The sequence below is a fragment of the Trichomycterus rosablanca genome, chromosome 22 (genome assembly GCF_030014385.1).
Source record: "Trichomycterus rosablanca isolate fTriRos1 chromosome 22, fTriRos1.hap1, whole genome shotgun sequence".
Taxonomy (NCBI): Eukaryota; Metazoa; Chordata; class Actinopteri; order Siluriformes; family Trichomycteridae; genus Trichomycterus; species Trichomycterus rosablanca.
In genome coordinates this window covers 13808026-13829825 of record NC_086009.1, presented here as the reverse complement: position 1 = coordinate 13829825, position 21800 = coordinate 13808026, and the positions used below count along the sequence as shown (strand labels likewise).

The 21800-nt window shown below is 39.9% G+C and overlaps 1 protein-coding gene across 2 annotated transcripts; it reads left to right on the top strand.

The window, feature by feature from the left end:
* The first annotated feature begins 1670 nt into the window (after positions 1-1670).
* Positions 1671-21663, top strand: col1a1a (collagen, type I, alpha 1a). 2 transcript variants are annotated; one of them, XM_062984826.1, is made up of 51 exons: positions 1671-1876; positions 3436-3627; positions 4353-4375; positions 4535-4570; positions 5061-5153; positions 5616-5690; positions 6349-6393; positions 6588-6641; positions 7038-7091; positions 7276-7329; positions 7422-7475; positions 7566-7619; positions 8071-8115; positions 8203-8256; positions 8708-8752; positions 8850-8903; positions 9672-9770; positions 9940-9984; positions 10091-10189; positions 10277-10330; positions 10718-10825; positions 10954-11007; positions 11109-11207; positions 12034-12087; positions 12239-12337; positions 12439-12492; positions 12584-12637; positions 12750-12803; positions 12898-12951; positions 13035-13079; positions 13166-13264; positions 13369-13476; positions 15310-15417; positions 15520-15573; positions 15697-15750; positions 16118-16225; positions 16338-16391; positions 16482-16535; positions 16678-16839; positions 16922-17029; positions 17273-17380; positions 17478-17531; positions 17623-17730; positions 17835-17888; positions 18057-18164; positions 18332-18385; positions 18492-18599; positions 18691-18970; positions 19103-19293; positions 19388-19630; positions 20332-21663. In XM_062984826.1, exons 1-51 carry the CDS (start codon positions 1795-1797, stop codon positions 20476-20478), a joined length of 4350 nt encoding a protein of 1449 aa, XP_062840896.1. In that variant the 5' UTR covers positions 1671-1794; the 3' UTR covers positions 20479-21663. The 2 variants fall into 2 exon arrangements, with proteins under 2 accessions (XP_062840896.1, XP_062840895.1); XM_062984825.1 differs by having other exon boundaries at positions 4350-4375.
* The last annotated feature ends 137 nt before the right edge of the window (positions 21664-21800 follow it).

Genomic DNA, 21800 nt, shown 5'->3' with positions numbered 1-21800 from the left:
ACTATTATAATTGCAGGGCATTACATAGTTACCTGCGGTTGCTGGAGACGCAGAAAGGAAGAATTTGTGTCATTTAATCATAAAATTCTTTAAATACCACCACAAACTGTAATACAGGTAAAAGACGTCAAGGTTTTTATCATTGTAGCTTAGCTAAACAGAGCAGAAGTTTCTCCTCAGAGACTGACTGACTGACCCTGAACACACCTGAAGGTGATGAGGTGGCATTTTCTCTCACACAGCGAGCACTTCGCTTTCACCTCCTGTTGTTTTTAAAGCCTAAATGAGGCAGAGTCAGTTCTTAGAAGTTAAAAAAAAAATGGACGGAGTTAAAGAATGAGGGGGGCAGAGCCGGGACTGGAGGTGAGCGGATCCACACAGAGATGCGACGTGTCTGCTTTCGAAGCCGATATGGCGCGATCAGTGCGCATGCGCGGCCGGCAGGGGTTGTGCGTGGCGCGCGGTGCTGAGCGTGCTGAGAGCGCTCGCGCTGTGTGTGTGTGTGTGTGTGTGTGTTTATATCTGTTCTATACAGTCTATTAAATTGTTTCGAATTGCATTTTCTAATTAATGCTACTAAATAAGCAGCATTATGCAGTTTCTATTGATACGATCTTCCTGTTCCTATGTGTTTTAATGCATCAAAATCATGTAAGATGCATGAGTATTAACAAGACACTTAATAAACATAGCATTTATTATACTCCCAGAAGTACTAATCTTACTTTTTAATCATTATTTATTATAGCTGTAATTATGATGCATTACACAACACAAACACAAACACAAAATGCATACATTGTCCATCATCTAGCATGAGTAAATAAGCAAAAGACATACAGTTAAAGTAAACAACAAGTAAAAGTAAAGTAGCATTGCTTGCAATATTGACATAGACCTAGTGGTGTGTAGTTTAAAAAAAGTGTTACATCTTTCTATTAAAAGTTGAAGGTATTTCTTTTCCACTGTGCTTTTTGGAATTGGTTTATATAATAATAATAATAATAATAATAATAATAACTAGAAGGAGAAGTTTAACACAGTAAAAAAGACACTGTACACAAACATACTTTTAATTTCAATTGTCATTTTAAATGATTTGTATTTTACTCCTCTATTCTTTTCTATTTGTCATTTTGCAAATGTAAATTTGTCATGAGATGAATTGATAAAGAACAACATAATAGTTATAATATTAATAATAACTACATTAGCAGAGAGATTTGGTTGCAGTTAGAAATCAATGGAATGGAGAAAGCAATGAATTACCAAAGCAAAAGATCAGAATCCTTGAATAAAACAAAAAGAAAGCAGAAGTATAGAAAACTACTCTTTTCTTTTCCCTTCTGAATGATTTCTTCTACTGAAGTGAAATATAAGTTTCTTCAGTAAAGAAAGTTTTAGCTCAGAGATGCTTGTGCCATGTCATCCCATCCATCTGAATCCAGAAGTTTTTGCTGGCTCAACTCTCACCTTTTCTTTCAAAGATCAAGTTTCTTTAGATGTCAGGGCTAAAGAAAAATCTTTGAGCCAGCCCCTTTGTCTAATAAAGGAGGGACCTTTCCCCAGTTAAATTGGAACATGCTTGAGTTATCTGGTGTGGCCAGCACCTCCCCGAAAGTTTGAAGTATAAAAGGCAGGGCAAAAAGTTAGTTTAGGCAGTAGGGAGTTTCTGCTGGGGTCCGTACTGGAGTCAGAGGAGACCGGACCCTACTGTGTATGAGTGGAGTCTAAAGGGACAAAAAAAAGACAACTTTCCTCGCCTCAAAGAGTCTACATGTCTAATATTTAGACATGTTCAGCTTTGTGGATATCCGGCTGGCGCTGTTGCTCAGCGCAACAGTGCTTTTAGCAAGAGGACAAGGCGAGGATGACCGTGAGTATATGCATTTTTCTATTTCTCTTCTTGCATGCTACTGTTCTTAGTGGTTAAAGTGCAATGAAGGGAAAAAAACAGAGGATGTACTGGGTGTGGGTACGTTTTCATTGCCACCAAACATCTGTGCGTCTAGTTTTGGTTTTGAGATGCACTAGTCCTCGATGACCTTTTGCGTTCTTGGAGAAAGAGGGCAAGTTGGTGCAGGTTTGGAGATGCGTTTCCACGCCCATGTGCTGTCTGTCTATCTAATGCCCTGCAGCTGGAGATTTTCTAGAGCCAGTGCTGCAAGAACAAGAACTAAAAAAAAAAGCTAGGGTTAAGCTAGAGCATAGAAAATGCTGCCACTGATGGTTTACATGTGTGCGTAAATACGCATTTTTAGCGGAGATTTGCTTAGGATCAGAAAATATCTTCTTTAAAGGTTAAATTATTTAGGCATAAAAGAGCTAAAACAATTGTTTGCAAAGGAGCCAACATTAGGGTTATATCCATCTTTTTAAATGAGGGTTTTTTTCTGTGGGAAATTATCTCATCGTTGGATGCCTGAAGTGTGTAACGTGAATAACGCACACAAAGCTGAAGAAAGTTCATACTGTATATGGATTAGAGCAGAAATTAAAACATGTTGACCCACACATACATGCCTAAACTGACCTATTACAGTAAATTAAATTTTAATGCAACTTGTTGATGTTTTGCATTATTGAATAAGGTTGCCAGATGCGTTTCCACAATCCTGCAGCGCCTCTACGTGGCCATATCTGGAAAATAATCACTTGGCATCTCATCTGAAACCCCACCCAGTTTTATTATAATTCGAAACATATGTGGGCTCTCCAGACTTTCCACTAAGGAAAAACTTACATCGTTGCCAGGTCGACAGTTTTCAATTATTCAATCCCCAAGACGAGGAACTTTTTTTTTATCCATCTGAGCTATTTGACTCTGGTTTCTTAAGTCTTACATGGTGCAGTGCCACCTAGTGTAACCAGTCTACCCAACACATTTCAGCTTTGAAAGGAGGGGGGTTTCAAATTGTCATTAAAGTCTAAACTACATTTGAATTTATACATGGTTAATATAAAGAAAACATTTAAAAAAAAAAAACATTTAATTTTTCAGCATGGATATATCTGGCAGAATAAGTTTGCACATAAACAGTTTAGATTAGTGAAATGGGGCGTTGAAAATCAGATTATCATTTCATTTTTAGGCCTTTTGTTAGTGCATTAATAATAGACCCTTTGCATTAGTGTAACCCTTCTTAGAAAAAATAAACAGGTTGACCAAACTGTATTCTCTGTGGCCTGGTGGTCTCTACTTTTTATTATAATAATAAAAATAATAATAATAATAATAATAATAATAAAATTATTTTTTCCAAATAATAATAAAATATTTTATATTTTTTTACAAATATTATTATTATTATTATTATTATTAATTATTATTATTATTTTATTATTTATTTGGAGCCAAAGCAGACATTCAACAGTATGCATATCTTGCAGATTGTCAGTGTAACACTGGTCTTAACACATGCCATCCTCTCCCAGGCACAGGCACCAGCTGCACACTCGATGGTGTGGTCTACAATGACCGTGATGTATGGAAACCAGAGCCATGCCAGATCTGCGTGTGCGACAGCGGAACGGTTATGTGTGATGAGGTCATCTGCGAAGACACAGTCGACTGCCCTAACCCAATAATTCCCACAGATGAGTGCTGCCCCGTTTGTCCAGATGAGGGTACGTTGGCTCACTGCTTCTTCTTTTTAAGATTCAGTGAAAGATCCAGAGCTTTACGTATCAAGCTCTTGGAGAAGAGCTCTTGGCAGGCGTGGGTTTTGTACGCTACATGATTTGCTTAATTTAAAAAGTACATTCCAAAACTACAGCCTATTTACTCTACCTAGTAGACCTTTAGATGTCAGTGCATTTTGGGTATGCTTATTATTCCGCATCAAGTAATTGTGTTGGATTCTGGAATTTTCTTGGAGTATTTTTCACTTTGCGTGTTGGTATTCTTACAAAATCAAGGACTACAGTCATAGCCTCATCCATAGCATATTCAATTAACATTAACTCTACTTTTAGGGAAGCACGGCATTGTGCTAGGGCCTAAAATTTGTGGACTTGAATAAGTATGGAGGTTTGACAACATCTGACTGAATTATTCTAACTAACTAGCTTCCATTCTACACCAAATAAAAAAAATTTATATTTATATAATTATATATATATATATATATATATATATATATATATATATATATATATATATATATATATATATATATATATGCTAGATTAGAATAGGCCAAACTAGGCTTTGTAACAGGCTGTGTTAGTGAATCAAGAAGCAGGTTAGACATCGGATTTGTGTATGTGTGTGTGTGGTTGGGGGGGTGTATATGTACACTGTTTGTTTATATTACTTAATTGCTTCAATCATTTTTTTTTTTATTTAGCAGAAGACCAGAGACCAAATGTTGAGGTAAATGTTCTAGATCTTACGACATCCACATTAGAGCTAAATAATTATTTAAATAAAATGCAATTAAATACAGAATTTTATCCTTATAATTACATTTCACCTCTTGTGAAATCCCCACTTTTAATTTAAGTATATATTTCTTCTGTGTTGTTTTCTTAGGGACCCAAGGGTGACCGTGGTGAGAAGGGTGAGAGGGTAGGTTTCAGTTTTTATCTTTTTAATCTTTTTTTTTTAATGTTGAGAGAAGGATGGTTGTTTGTCCTTGGCCATGCATGATTAACACGCATACATATTTCATTGTAGCAAACGATTAATTTTTTTAATGAGGGTTGTTGGGTTGCTGTTGGGGTGTACCCGTCCGAGTCTTAGACTACTAAGACCACCGGAGGTTCATATGTAGGTCACTTAGGAAAGGACAGAGCATTTTAATTCACAATTATTAGGTCTTTTATTATTTAATATAATAATAATAAATAAATAATAATATAATATTATATATATATATATATATATATTAATTTTTTATAAAAAAAAATTTTTTGCATGTTTCATGCATGCATAATAACACAACACAATGCAATATGTGAGCCTACATATATAACTGCAATAAATGCAGCATTTTGTAGCAGTGTGTATACCTATAATCTTACCTTGTCAACTTACCTGTCTTATCTTTTGCCATCAGGGTCCTGCTGGTCCTCCCGGAAATGATGGAATTCCCGGACAGCCTGGACTTCCTGGACCTCCAGGCCCCCCTGGACCTCCCGGCCTTGGCGGAGTAAGTGACCCAAGTAACTCACCTTCAGAAAATAAAGCACAGGACGAGTAGAACACAACAGCTAAAGGATCTGTATTAAAGGCTTCTGGTGACCTATTAAATGGTCCGTGCTCCAGAGGGAGCCACAGGACAGGAGTTTGGAGCAGGTCTTAGTGACCACAACATGAGTGCTAATAGATTACAGCAGTATTGGAATGAAGAGCGCCATCTAGGATGGGATTAGTTGCAGGTTAATGTGTAATATTGAACCAATAATTCTATGTTTAACACTTATAACGTATTTATTAACTTCTTGTCCTAAGCTATTATGGTGAAACCCAAATTTTGGTCTATGAGCAGAGTAGACTAAGCTTCTTTACCTTCTTTAAGCCTTGTTTATGTGGCAGTAGGCATGTGCAATGTTCAGCTATTCTTTCTAATCCAGAAATGACTTATCCTGCTCTTTGTTGGATTTATCTGCAGAACTTTTCTCCTCAAATGTCTGGCGGTTTTGATGAGAAGTCTGGTGGTGGTGGCATGGCCATCCCAGGACCAATGGTAAAAACATACACACACACACACACACACCTATACATACACTCACTTCTATGTGTATAGATAGATAGATAGATAGATAGATAGATAGATAGATAGATAGATAGATAGATAGATAGATAGATAGATAGATAGATAGATAGATAGATAGATAGATAGATAGATAGATAGACAGATGTCAGACTGTTTATATCTGAGCTAAATAAGATTTATTTGATAAAGGCCCTCCAACCTGAAGACTGAGATATCTAGATCTCTATTATACAACTACACAGATTAAAATCATCCTTTATATTAAAACCAGTTTATCATAAAGGATTTTAAAGTTTGCTACTATCCATTTAGACATCTATTTATTTGTTTCTAAATAAAAATGATGTTTTACACTTTAATAATAAACAATCCTGTACAATGCAATGCAGGAATTGTATCTTTAATAATTTCACATAAAATTTAATTATGATATTCTGCATTAACAGATTTCAAACTGCTTAAATACACAATTCAATCATTCAAATTGAATTATTATGATAAATATTACATTACATTATATTATTATTATTCATTATGTATAGAATTAAATCAAGTAATCATATGTACTATGAAGCATACATAGATATATAAGATATATATGTTTATTGGTTGCTTCCTTTTCTTACAGGGACCCATGGGCCCTCGTGGACCCCCTGGACCTCCTGGTCTTTCTGTAAGTATTTATTCAGTTATTTATACAGTTACAAATTAGAGTTTTGGATTATTCTGCTTAATGTGTTAGAATAAAATGTATTATTAATAATATTATTATAATTAGTATTATTATTGGCTTCATTTATTAAATTAAGTTGAATTAAATACACATGACCCAATTGTATGTTTAATTTGTACTGATTCCTATTACAGGGACCCCAAGGTTTTAATGGTCCTCCTGGTGAGCCTGGTGAGGCTGGTGCTGCTGTAAGTGTCTTATTATACAGTGTATCACTAAAACAAACACAAACACAAACAAACAACCTGGATTCAGTGTGTAAAGCATACAATTAAGTATACTTAATAAATATATACAGTCAGTTGGATATGTGGTTGCATGTATACCATGTATACCACGGTCAGGTTTATACAGACCATCAATACACTTAGATTATAATCTGCTATATTAAGTGACCTGAATTGACCCTTAAATTGGTCAAAGGTCAAAAGGTCATAAGGTTTAAGGCTATTCTCTGTATAATTGCACATGATTAGTGTATGCTGCTCATGGGTTAAGCATGTCATGTTAAATTGCACATACATAAAAATGCATAAATTATATGGCTTTGTACTAACCTGCTTTGTCCTGCTTATCTTCTATAGGGTCCAATGGGACCACGTGGTCCAGCTGGTCCTCCTGGAAAGAACGGAGAAGATGTATGTAGTTTAATCCATACCATATAACCCACATTGCATTTTTGACCAAATAATTTAAATACTATCAACCCTGCTGACAAGTTGATGGTTTATCTTTGTAATATGTTTATAACCTGGTTGTAAGACATGGATGGCATGTCTCTAGGTCAAGAGAATGTTAACCTTCTGTCTCTGCCATCTGTAGGGTGAGTCTGGCAAACCTGGTCGTGGTGGTGAGCGTGGTCCCTCTGGCCCACAGGTCAGTGTGTCTGCATTAGTAATTTTCCTGCTTATTCTTATACTCGTTGCAAGTCCATTATTTTAATATCTTGCCTCATCTTGATTCTACAGGGTGCTCGTGGCTTCCCCGGAACTCCCGGACTTCCCGGTATCAAGGGACACAGAGTGAGTGAAGAGTGACTCTAGTGGACAGACGTTTCTACAGCTTTTACTGGATCCTGTGTCACCCAAATTGTATTTATTCTCTCGTTATAGGGTTTCAGTGGCCTAGATGGAGCTAAGGGAGACTCTGGACCTGCTGGACCTAAGGTCAGTTACCATATTTGGGTATTACACTTACACTGTTTGCTTATCATAAAGGATTTTCTTTGATTGTGAGGAAGGATTGGAGGTACAAGAACACATATGTCACATGGTCACTGGTCTTTGATATTGTGCTTTTGGAATCAAATGACCAACCAAGAAAGTTCTGACCATGTATGACATATTGGATCTAATCACAGTGTGATCGCTGCTCCTGGGCTTATTTAAAATACACCAATAGGTGTGTTGATTAACATTCCAAATTACAGACCAAATTACACAAAAGCTTGACCTTTTTTTTAACCCTGGCATAGCAGCTTTTGCATACAGATGTTTTATCCATTTGAAGAATGGACATTCCATAATGAGCCATGATCAGCTCAGAACTTAACAAACTCTGGCTTTAGAAACTACATAGCTGATCATTTTATAACATTTTTTTCTTTTCACCACACAGGGAGAGTCTGGTGCCCCTGGTGAGAATGGAACTCCTGGAGCCATGGTAAGCCATTTATTTCATCCATAATCATTGAGAAATCGAAAATATATGTGTTAGTACTAGATCCTGATGTCCTGTCTTCTTTTCTAGGGACCTCGTGGTCTTCCTGGTGAGAGAGGTCGTGCTGGCCCCTCTGGAGCTGCTGTAAGTAACTGCATTCTCTGAACTTCTGAATCTCAGATCACCAGTTAGGACTATGGACTGCTAATCACATTTTGTAAATTTAAATCCCAGTTCTACCACTGTTCAGTGGAAGGCCTAGACTTTAAAAGCCTTTCCAGCTGTGAATCACTAGTGTCCTTATTTTTAAGCCAATAACACAATAGAGATAGATTTGATGAGATGCCCTTTTTTATATATTTATATATTTTATATATTTTTATATATTTATATTTATATATTTTTATATATGTTTTATATATTTATGTATTTATATATTTATTATTTATTTATATATTTATTATTTACATATTTATATATTTCTTGTTGGTATAGCTACTGAGTTATTACTCTTCTAAGACTGTTTAGGTCACAGTGGACAATAGCTTTCCAGCATAACCAGGAGTGTCTCTAACCCATTTATATTTTTGTGCAGGGTGCTCGTGGTAACGATGGAGCTGCTGGTGCTGCTGGTCCTCCAGTAAGTAACGAATTCCATTCATCCTCAGCCCTTGCAATATTACTTTCTCGAGTGAACCTTAACATAAAGATTTATACATATTATCTTCTTGTTTTAGGGCCCAACTGGACCTGCCGGTTCCCCAGGATTCCCCGGAGGCCCCGGAGCTAAGGTGAGCTTACGTTTTCACCTGTAGCAAAGGTGGGAAATCGAGCTTAGCTTATAGAGCTCATAGAACCTGCCTGCTTGCTAGAATTCTGCATTCAGTTATTCCAGTGACTGATTTTATAGGACGTAATACACAGGCAAAATAAAATGTTTATCAGTGTCTGGCTGGCTGAACCACATATGTTTTTGGTCAACTTGAATAATTTAAGGGTCATTATGTTACTAGAGTAATAGAGTCTATACAAGGTTATTGGAGGTCAACACAGCTATGTATATCCAGTTAGCTTAGCCTATATCACACAAGAATTGGTTCAATGTTACTCTGTATTTACAGTAGTGTAGCTACTACTGTATTAGTTTATTCTCAAAAGTATTTGGACAGCTGACCAAATGGCTTTAAAATAGTGTGACAGCTATGTGATCTTTCAGCTATAACAACAGCCACTCCTCTGATAAGGCTTCTCACAAGACTTTAATATCTGTCTGTGGGAATTTGTGCTTATTAAGCCAAAAGAGCATTTAGCATATAGCTGGGCACTGTTGTTAGTCAAGAAAGCCTCAATTGATGTTCCAGTTCATTCCAAAAATATCCAGGGCTCTGTGCAGGCCACTGGAGTTTCTTGGTTTCTTTAAACCAAGCTCTTTACATCTTTATGGACCTTTTGGATTCATATAATTTATTACACCAGTTAGCAATTGTTGTGGCTGAAACACATGAGAAAGAGTGTCCTAATATGTGTGTCCATATAGAGTAATCCTCTGTATCTTTTAGGGAGATGCTGGTCCTCAAGGATCTCGTGGAACTGAGGGACCTTCTGGTGCTCGTGGTGAGTCTGGTAGCCCTGGCCCTGCTGGTGCTGCTGGACCTGCTGTAAGTGGATTGTCTTTACAATTTATTTAGTTATTTATTTATTTAAAAAATTATATATATATATATATATATATATATATTTTTTTTTTTTTTTTTTTTTTTTTTTTTTTTTCTTTAGTAAAAATTTAACCATTCAGTCTCGGTTTACTCTATTTTACTTCTGCTCTAGGGTAACAATGGTGCTGATGGTGCTCCTGGTGCCAAGGGTGTTGCTGTAAGTTAATATTTACTTTTTATTTATTGATATGCTTGTTTGTTTGTTTATTTATTGTATGTTATTTGTTCGATACATTACACTGACCCATTGCTGCCACCTGCAGGGTGCTCCTGGTATTGCTGGTGCTCCTGGTTTCCCCGGACCTCGTGGCCCTTCTGGACCCACTGGTACTCCTGGCACCCCAGGACCTAAAGGCAACAACGTAAGAACTGTTTTTCAAAGATTTGATGTGTAAATAGTAACCGTGCTTATTTTGGGGTATTAAGAGTTTTTATTTTTTGTACCACAGGGTGAGGCTGGTGCACACGGATTCAAGGGAGATTCTGGTGTCAAGGGAGAGCCTGTAAGTACCTCATTGTCGATAGCTTGATTTAACAAAGTCTGTTTTGCTAGCCATACTTCACCTAGTACGCAAAAATATTTTGCTAGCACTGGACCCATTTAGGCTACATAGTTAGCATTGTTAGCTTCTGTAGTCAGAACTAACAGTGAGTCATGAGGCACTTTGCCTGACCACTTGTGTTTAATATTTATGTTTAATTATTACATTAAACATGAATATAACATATTGTTCAATATAAAATATGTTCAATTATTTAAAAAAATGTTGCTAGCATGGCACTTTTTTAGGCTACATAGTTAGCATAGTTAGCTTCTGTAGTCAGAACTAACAGTGAGTCATAAGGCACTTTGTCTGACCATTTACGTTTTATACTTATGTTTTCTTAAGGGTCCTGCCGGAATTCAAGGCCCACCAGGTCCCGGTGGTGAGGAGGGCAAGAGAGGAGCTCGTGGTGAGCCTGGGTCTGCTGGCGGTCGTGGACCCCCTGGAGAGCGTGTATGTCTCACAATCACAGACTACTGTAATACTTTGCATAGAAATGAAAGAAATAAAGGCATATCACATAACCTAGGACTTAATCTAGCTATATGCAACACGGCTTGATCCACATGTTCTCTGTACAGGGTGCCCCTGGAGCTCGTGGTTTCCCTGGTGCTGATGGAGCTGGTGGTCCCAAGGTGAGTTTAAATACTGGAACATACCCAAAGTTTCACTTAATCGAGATCAGCCCTAAGAGATAGTTCATGTGTTTTTCTGTCCTGTCCTTATTTTTAAACAGGGTGCTCCTGGCGAGCGCGGTGGTGTCGGACCAGTTGGGCCTAAGGGCGCCACTGGTGAGCCTGGCCGCAACGGAGAGCCTGGTATGCCTGGATCAAAGGTAGGTCATCATCAAGTTTCCTTTTCTTAAATCACAGAACTTGAAATTATAGATGGATAGACTTGACACTGGCCAAATAACATAGCAGTATTACCCAGCTGATGGCTGCTGAGGCCCTGTCTGTTTTGTTTACTAGCAGTAGGGGTGTGAATCCAATATCTGCTCCACTGAGTCTTGGGTCCCTGGTCTAGTCAGAGCCCTTTATGGTACCCTGGCTAGCTTAAGCATTGCTGATGGCTGCTTGATTAGACTGCCAGTACAAAATTATGCTCCGCTGACTGGATGACACACCATCATCTCCGCCTCAGATGTTCTTCTGAATTATTTTTAAGCCTATGGGTTTTCTGTCTACTTAGGGCCATTGGGATCATCCCATTTTGCACCAATGACTTAATCAAGCATCAATGATCCAGTCTGAATAACATACTGGCAACCCCCTTCTCATACGTTCGATGTGCCCTTGGCTCACTGTCTCCCTGATTCCAACTTTATGCCACCCTTGCCAGGTTTAGGCCCTGATTTAAACTTTAGACCCCTGATTAACTAATACACTGGTTTCCCCCATACCAGGCAACTTCCATTCTCTTCAACAGGTTTTGTCCTCTAGGGTCCTAATAGGTCCCCAGTCTATTTAGGGCACTTGTGTTTACACCCTCAACCCTTTATGTGCCCTTTAAATCCAACAATAAAATCCAAGTGCCTGATAATGGGCCGTGTCCTTTCTATTCAATCCAGACTATCTAAATTAATCTAAGTACTTGTACTGTTGTACCGTATGCGCTTGTTTACCTTATCTGACACCCCCTGGTATCCTTATCCCCAATAGGGTTTGACTGGTAGCCCTGGCAGCCCTGGAGCTGATGGAAAGATGGGACCTTCTGTAAGTATCCACTACACCATCTCTTATTGACAACACTGTCTTCACCTTTGTTCAGATATTAATACACAGAGCTAATAATATCCCACATAGCTCATACCCTCATATATGTCAAGGATCTCATAATAACAAGGATCTCATTTTATCCTGACAGGGTTCTGCTGGACAAGATGGCCGTCCCGGACCCCCAGGCCCCGTTGGAGCCAGAGGTCAGCCTGGTGTGATGGGATTCCCTGGACCAAAGGGTGCCGCTGTACGTCTTCACCTTCTTCACCTCATTTCTTTATTTTGGTCTGATGTAAAGCTTTTAAATTAATGACTATAACTAATAACCCTTAATTCCTTTGTCTGTAGGGTGAGGCTGGCAAGTCTGGTGAAAGAGGTCTGATTGGTGCTATTGGTGCTCCTGTAAGTGTCAAGATCTACCTTTTCTGACATATATTGCCTTTTGTTTAAGCGTGTATACATATTTTATAGCTTTTTTTTTTTGCATACTTAGGGTGCTTCTGGTAAGGATGGTGATCTTGGTGCTCCTGGTGCCCCTGGCCCTGCTGTAAGTATTTTTGCTCACTTGATTTAAACTGCATTTTATATCAAATGATACGTCTAATTATAGTTGGCATACAATAACAAGTTTGTACATTGTGGTTTGCTTTTGTCTATAGGGACCTGCTGGTGAGAGAGGTGAGCCTGGAGCTGCTGGTCCCGCTGGATTCCAGGTAAGGACCTTCTTCTCTGAGAGGGAACTCAAAAGTTAGGACGTGATGCTCAAAATCAGTGTTCTTAATGCTATGCTGTGCTCCTCTGTTACAGGGTTTGCCTGGACCTCAGGGTGCTATTGGTGAGTCTGGCAAGCCTGGTGAGCAGGTAAGAGATCAATGCATCTTCAAACTATGTTATATAGAAATTGTTGCTGAACTGGGAACAGAACTAAACTGCCTGTGTTACAGGGTGTGCCCGGAGAAGCTGGAGCTACTGGACCTGCTGGATCCAGAGTAAGTCCACAGCCGCTTATTTAGAGTTAAAGGTTCGGTCTTTAATCTGGTCAGTCATTCACTCAAACTGTTCACTATTTATTCAGGGTGACAGAGGATTCCCTGGTGAGCGTGGTACCCCTGGAGTTGCCGGACCCGCTGGCTCCCGTGGTTCTCCTGGTTCAGCTGGTAACGATGGTGCCAAGGTAAAACATTCATGCCACGTATGACCTGAATGTTGGAGTAAACAACGTATATAGATAGTACAGTGATAATACTAAAAGTATCTTTTCTCTCTCTGTCTCTATAGGGTGAGCCTGGTGCCCCAGGTGCTTCTGGTACTCAGGGTTCTCCTGGTCTTCAAGGTATGCCTGGTGAGCGTGGTGCTTCTGGTCTGCCAGGTCTCAAGGGTGACAGAGTGAGTATCATTGTGTCCCAGCAATTTGGATTAGACAGTTTGCAAATGGGATTATGAATTCCAGTCACCTTACAGTTATTTGTTGCCTTACTAGACCTATGTTTATGAATATATATGAATCTAGCTTAGCGCCAGCCCCACACCTCTTATATTTCTGTCATAGTTCCTCCTGGATGGGGTGCATTATGCAGACGTGACCCATTGTTTAAGTGTCATTCCTCGAATACATGAAGTTTCTAGCACTAGCTTGCATTAAGAGGCTCCATATTCATAGGACACACAAAAATACAGTAAATACACACAAAAATGTTTAAAACACACAAGGAAAAGAAAGTGCTACAAAGTGGGCTGCCACACGCAATGGCACCAGGAGAAAGGAATTAGATGCTTGCAAAATGCATACATGCTGGTAGTCATAAAGATATTTTTTAGGAAGGGGGATGCCAACTGAATACACACACACTCTCACACACAGACACACAAATATTCATCATTGCTTAATCCTGCTCTGGCTTTTCCACTGGGCACAATGGGACAGTGGTAGTCTAGTGGCTAGAGCTCTGGAATACCAACTAGAAGGCTGTGAGTTTGAATCCTGACCCTGCACTGCAGCCACTGTTGGGCCCTTGAGCAAGACCCATACAATGGCTGCCCCTGCGCTCTGACCTCTTCTTCCAAAGAGGCTGGGCTATGCGAATACAGAACTTCATCATAATGTCCACAAGTATATGTATATATGACAAATAAAGGCATCACATCTGTCCTAGATTATCCTTATCCTTTTGTAGTCACACATCCCGGACAGGACTCAAGTCCATTGCATGGCCTCAGTCACCCCACCCCCGAAGACATAGTCAAACATGCCTGTATGTAGATGCCCAGCAGGTCGACAGCTCTAAATTACATTAATGGTACCGTAAAACTCAACTTTATCTGCTCACTTGCTGATGATTTACTGCACAACAGCAGTCTTAACATTTTAAGCTCGAATGTCCTTGATTAGCCAGTCTACTGTTTAAATAATGCATTTGTTTAATCAAAAATAATAGAAATCACTGAAAAATTAATAAAAAATTAAAAAAAATTAATAATGCAAATAAAACAAGATAAAGGAAGCAGAGTGAACAAGTAGTTTAAAATATGTATTAGTATATATAAAGAATGTGAATAATGTAAATGAAATAAACATATCTGAGTATAAAATCCAAAACTAGCTTTACAAGGCTGCAAACAGAGCAGAGAAAACTGCTTTAGCGAGCAAACTAAAGGGCTGTGTCTCAATCCACACACAAACTAGTTTAGTGCGCTTGAAGTAGCAGCCTCTTAATTGGTTGAAATCTACACTATTTAGTATAAAAAATTGTATTTGGGACACAACAGCTCTTCTCTGAGTTTTACGGTTTTATTAGTTCCAATTATCATATTTTCTTACACTCTGTACTATCATATATAATGTATCATAAGTTATATATTTTATAGAAAATTTAGTATTCCTTGCTCTGACTTTGTGAATACATGCCTGCATTTGTGTGGCTTAAAAGAAAATACTAAACAGAGAGGTTAAATTCTGTTAGCTTTAGCTAAAAACAGTTAGCCTTAATGAGCCTACTCCTCAACCCATGAATGAAACAAAATACTGCATTGGAAGATATATACTTGCAAGTGTACCTGAACCCACCGTGACCCTGACCAGGTTAAAGTGGTTAGACAAAGTAAAACAGATAATAAAGTAATAAATGAATGTTCACCTGATTATTATACAACTCATACGTTTTAACTTGATAGTAATATATTATACAATTTTAATCAAAACACTGATGTCTTACCACATAGGGTGACCAAGGTGCCAAGGGTGGTGATGGTACTGCTGGAAAGGATGGCATTCGTGGTTTGACTGGACTTATTGGACCTCCTGGACCAGCTGGCCCTCAGGGTGACAAGGTAAGTCTGTCTATCTATCCATCCATCCATCTATCTATGCATCTATCTATCCATCTATCTATGTCTTTGAGGGCTAAATCTTTCTGTTCTGTATTTGCACAGGGAGAGGCTGGAGCTGGTGGACCTGTTGGACCCACTGGTGCTCGTGGAGGTCCGGTAAGGACTTGTTTTCCGTCTGAAAACAGACCTAGCATTGCACCCTATGAAACCATAATATAAACAAATATATTTATTATGTTCAGGTTTTCATTCTGATTACTAACAAGTTTTCACTTTTAGGGAGAGCGTGGTGAGTCTGGTGCTCCTGGACCCGCTGGATTTGCTGGACCTCCTGTGAGTACATACACTTTTAATTAAATGTCTGTATATGTCTAGAAAATCCAATTGATATCAGCTTGTTTGATTCTTCTGGCTAATTTTATGAATTAAAACCTATAACATTTATATAACATATACAACATTTATTCACTTTTATTCAAAGGGACTTTGAGCATTATGACCAAAAACAGTCCCAGCAATTAAGGGTCCCATCAATTGCTCGAGGCCAAAACAATTGACCTCTTGATTTCTATTCTACTATCTTAACTGCTGATCCACTGCTTTATCCCTAATGGATCTAACTTGGTTTTTGTGATAGCTTACACAGTATACAGACTAGTAGTAGACAAGCTAGCTAAATATTTATATATTTCTTAAATAGGGTGCCGATGGTCAGCCTGGTGCTAAGGGAGAGTCTGGAGACAATGGTGCTAAGGGTGATTCCGGTCCTCCCGGACCTGCTGGAGCTACAGGTGTACCTGGACCTCAGGTACAGTCAACATCCAAAGCTGTCTTGCCCATACTTATTACTTTAATACAGTAAACGTGGGCGTTTTATAATATCATCACAAAACAAATGCATAACAATGTTTTTTTCACAGGGTCCTGTTGGTTCTACTGGTCCCAAGGGTTCCCGTGGTGCTGCTGGCCCTCCTGTAAGAACTACTTCTATTTTTTAAGATTTACTTAATCCCATTTTGTTATGTTACTATTAAGATACCAACCTGCCTGTCTGTTCTGTTTAGGGTGCTACTGGTTTCCCTGGTGCTGCTGGTAGAGTTGGTCCTCCTGGCCCTGCTGTAAGTTCTTCAGTACAACTTTGAACCATAATTTGTTAACCACCTTTAGTCTTTGGCACATTTTACATACTTTAATTTCACAAAACCTGCTTGCCTGCCTTCTTGCATTCACCTGCTGTACCCCTTTTTTTTTACCTCCCAGGGTAACTCTGGTCCACCTGGAGTCCCTGGACCTGCCGGAAAGGAAGGTCCCAAAGGTCTGAGAGGTGAGACTGGACCTTCCGGTCGTACTGGTGAGATGGGTGCTGCTGGCCCCGCTGGATCACCTGGTGAGAAAGGAAATCCTGGTGCTGAGGGACCTACTGTAAGTCTTTTATTCTTCTGCTGAGTATTAAAAATAACTATGCTTTCCAAGATTAGCTTAAGCATTGGTTTTTCTTTTGCAGGGAACTTCTGGTATCCCCGGACCTCAAGGTCTTGCTGGATCCCGTGGTATTGTTGGTTTTCCCGGACAGAAAGGAGAGCGCGGTTTCCCTGGTCTCCCCGGACCATCAGTAAGCTAAATCATATCATCATTTTAATATGCCCTGACAGTACATAAAACATAAATTTGAGTATGTTTTGCCTAGTTAGGTACACTAGAACTAAACAAACTATGTAACCAATGCCCCCCCAACAAATGTTAGACCCTTTCTATCCATTTACGATGTTAAACAATAATAAAGATTCCTCAGAACTCTGTACATTCAATGGGATTACTCAAACATTAACCCAGCTAACTTACTGTCACCTACTAGGGAGAGCCTGGCAAGCAGGGACCTGGTGGCCTCTCTGGTGAGCGTGGACCTTCTGGACCAACCGGACCCCCTGGACTGGCTGGCCCTTCTGGCGAGCCTGGTCGTGAGGTGAGCAAACACATCACAGACTTGCCATCATAGTGACTTTTTGATGTTTGCTGCATTTTAATGCGACGCATGCGATGTGATGTGATTTGTTTCCTAGGGAAGTCCCGGTAATGAGGGTCCTTCTGGCCGTGATGGTGCTGCTGGCCCCAAGGTAAACCACATCACCAAGACAAATGTCGGAAAGACTCATTATAAGTTCAGTCATCTTTTCATTTGTTAACCGAGCACTCTGTGTATTATAGGGTGACCGTGGTGAGTCCGGTGCTTCCGGTGCCCCTGGCGCTCCCGGACCCCATGGTACTCCCGGACCTGTCGGACCTGCAGGAAAGACTGGTGATCGTGGAGAGTCTGTAAGGCTGCAACTACCATTAACGAAAGATATCTAGTTTGTCAGCTGCTGCATAGCTGCATAGTTATTTATTATCCCGGCATTGTTTGTTCTTTTTTCTTTTAGGGTCCCGCTGGCCCTGCTGGTTCTGCTGGTCCTTCTGGTCCCCGTGGTCCCTCTGTAAGTTTCTATTAAATAAAGTAAATAACTAATTAGCAATTAACAATGGCTGTAAATTTACATTCAATTTTATTACCTTTACTTGATTTGGGAATGGACGCAAGTGGCACTGGATGATCAGTCATGTCTAACAACGATTTTATTCTAAGCTCAAATATCTCTGTGCAGGGACCTGCTGGAGCACGTGGAGACAAGGGTGAGGCTGGAGAGGGTGGAGAGAGAGGCATGAAGGGACACAGAGGATTTACTGGAATGCAGGGACCACCTGGACCCTCTGTAAGTGATGCCCTATTGTCCTGATATATCTAAAGCCATTTTTGAAGCAAAATATTAACCAATAGCTGTTGTATATTGAGTCAATATATTCATTCCACACAAACCTATGTGTTATATTTCTAAGCCTTAAAGAAACACATGCATTAGTCTTTCATTTTTTCTTGTAGGGACCTTCTGGAGAGGCTGGACCTGCTGGTTCCTCTGGCCCTGCTGGACCTAGGGTGAGTTTTAATATTTAACCTCATATATAACTTCATAGGTAGTAGATTATTAATCTGCACAGTCCTTTTCCTAATTTTATACTTTTCCCACTCTGCATAACAACAGGGACCCGCTGGATCTTCTGGTTCATCTGGTAAGGATGGCATGAGTGGACTTCCTGGACCCATCGGACCCCCTGGACCTCGTGGTCGCACTGGTGAAATCGGACCTGCCGTAAGTTGCCCCTTCATTTGCTCTCTTCATTTCAAAGTCTCCTTGTCAGCCTACAAATTCACTTCACATTCGTATTTTCATCCCGGTTTAGGGACCCCCAGGACCACCTGGACCCGCTGGAGCTCCTGGACCCTCCGGTGGCGGATTCGACATCGGCTTCATTGCCGCACCCCAGGAGAAGGCCCCGGATCCCTTCCGTCACTTCCGCGCCGACGACGCCAACGTGATGCGCGACCGCGACCTGGAGGTTGACACCACCCTGAAGTCTCTGAGCCAGCAGATCGAGAACATCCGCAGCCCAGACGGCACCAAGAAGAACCCTGCACGCACCTGCCGTGACCTGAAGATGTGCCACCCTGACTGGAAGAGCGGTATGTAAACACAGCTATCTTCAACAGTTGAGATGATCACAGTTAGGTAGTGTACAGTAAGACCACCGTATAACAGAAAAGGTCCTGGTTGTACCATATACCTGGTTCATGTTTTTATAACTGTTTCAATAGGCGAGTACTGGATTGACCCTGACCAGGGCTGCAACCAGGATGCCATCAAGGTCTACTGTAACATGGAGACCGGCGAGACCTGCGTCAACCCAACACAGACCAGCATTCCCAAGAAGAACTGGTACACAAGCAAGAACATCAAGGAGAAGAAGCACGTCTGGTTCGGAGAGGCAATGAGCGATGGCTACCAGGTAAGAACCCTTTTAAAAAGAGCATACTTCGAATACTTATTGTATCCTAATGATGTTTTCTCACCCTTATTCAATCTCTCTCCTCCCCCTTCAGTTTGAGTACGGCAGCGAGGGCTCCAAGCCTGAAGATGTCAACATCCAACTCACCTTCCTGCGCCTTATGTCCACCGAGGCCTCCCAGAACGTCACATACCACTGCAAGAACAGCATTGCTTACATGGATCAGGCCACAGGCAACCTCAAGAAGGCTCTGCTCCTACAGGGCTCCAACGAGATCGAGATCAGAGCAGAGGGCAACAGCCGCTTCACATACAGCGTCACCGAGGACGGCTGCACGGTATGTTAAGTCTATAGTAACAGAGTTTTTTGATCAAATAAGAAGAAAGAGGAACTAAATCCATTCCCCCAATACCACACATGCACATGTAAACGTAATACAAGGCCAGTATATAATCAAAACAAGTTAATAATACTAGTACAGTGAAGTTAGATATATTAATTACATTGTCTTGCTGTTAGCCCCTTGCTCCCCAATATACACCAGAAAAGTCAAGTCACTCAATACACCCCCTGACTGTATATCTAATCTGACTGTACTGGTTTGATTACATTCATGACAGGAACGGTAGTTACTCATTACACAAGGTTCAATAGTCATAACACAGTCATGGACAATTTAGTATCTCCAATTTACCTCACTTGCATGTCTTTGGACTGTGGGAGGAAACCCACGCAGACACTAGGAGAACATGCAAATTCCACACAGAAAGGACCCAGACCGCCCCACCAGGGGATCGACTTCTTTTTGAATGATTTCAGCATGATGAATATCTTGCAACTTAAGTGTGGCAGTTGTAGCTTAGTGGTTAGGGTAGTGGACCAGTAAGCAGTAAGGTTGCTGGTTCAAACCACATTACTAACACTTGAGCAAAGCCCTTGACACTGAATTCCCTAGATTGTATAATCAGACCCAATTAATTATGCCTTTTTATGATGATGTATATACTTAACATATTTTTCTCTTCTTTTTTCCTCCAGTCGCACACTGGTGCATGGGGCAAGACAGTCATCGACTACAAAACAACGAAAACATCTCGGCTGCCCATTATTGACATTGCTCCTATGGACGTTGGTGCACCCGATCAGGAATTTGGCATTGAAGTTGGCCCGGTCTGCTTCTTGTAAAAAGGAAATCTGGACTTGAAATTGTTCGTGTGTTGTGTGTGTGTTTTCTAGCAGTCATCTCTCTGAAATATTTTTTCTATGCATTAAAAAAAAAATAGACATCGATTTGGCTGTCCAAATGGTCCACTTGCTTAGAACTACGCTTCAGAAGACAGGTTTTGTTATCAAGCTTTTTTTTTTTGGGACCACTATTTGCCACCATCCACACCAAGGATACTTTAGAAGACTCATTTGTTTCACTGGCAACAAGAAAATAATATATACTTTTAAAGTGTAAAATCCCCCTGGAGTTTAATACTTAAAAAAAACAACAGTAGAGAGATACAGGTGACTTTTTTACCACTAAGGAAGGACAATGAAAAAGAAAAAAACAAATGCTTTGTACCATGTTCAGGTGTTAAATAAATCTGTAAAATGACATGCAGGTGTCTTTGTGTTCTACCCATCAGAAGGAATGAACAGAACATTGTTCCTTTCGAGAGTCACAGAAAGACAGGGGTTCAACTTAGTTTGGATATCTTATGTCTACCTCAGAATAAGAACCACCATTATGACCCAGTGCTTCCAACATCCCGTAAGGATTTTACACAGAAGTATGTTCACGCATGCAAGTAACAGCTGCAAACGGTGCTATTTCATGAGGTCCTGTTAGCTTGATGTGTTAAGAATGATTTCTAACCTAATGTGCATCACATTCTTGCTCGCGGGGCCTTTGGTGCTAAACAAAAAAAAATCCTATTCTCTTGCTGTCCAGTTGTAACATGTGCCTCTCTTGCTGATATGTGTTGCCTCAATCTCGATCTCTGCAGCCGCCTTTCATGATGGAATCACAATAAAAGCTTTAATGCACGTGGTCTTTTCAAGTGTAGAAATAAGCAGGTGGAGTCTTTTTTTAAATCTTCCGACCTTTGACACTTTTTGGTTGTTGTCTTTTGGTTTTCTTTACAAAACAAGTAGCAGTGCCCCCTTTTCTTCCCCTTTGTGTCAGGATTTGTTGAATTTGTTTTAGCCGGAAGCTTTCTCAAGACGGCAAGAGAATTAGAACATCCCATCAAACTAGCGAGAGAAGCATACACACAATAGGGGGGGTTCAAACAAGATGATCTGTACCTATTTTGTATATGTATAATAATTTGAGATGTTTTTAATTATTTTGAGTGCTGAAATAAAGCATGTTAAGTGGTCGATCTTATGTTTGTCAGAATTGATCTTGACTCATCCCTGACTGCCCAATGGACTTGAATGAAGCACACCTTGCACCTGTTACAGTTGTTTTGACTTAAGAGGATTAAAAAAAATAACAGAAATGGCTGTCTGACAGT

What these genes read in the sequence shown, in the direction of transcription:
- col1a1a (XM_062984825.1), top strand. Translation starts at nt 1,795, where the DNA reads ATGTTCAGCTTTGTGGATATCCGGCTGGCGCTGTTGCTCAGCGCAACA. An exon ending in CTGGCCCCTCTGGAGCTGCT is followed by an intron (nt 8,257 to 8,707) that starts GTAAGTAACTGC and finishes ATTTTTGTGCAG; the next exon opens with GGTGCTCGTGGTAACGATGG. An exon ending in CCGGAGGCCCCGGAGCTAAG is followed by an intron (nt 8,904 to 9,671) that starts GTGAGCTTACGT and finishes TGTATCTTTTAG; the next exon opens with GGAGATGCTGGTCCTCAAGG.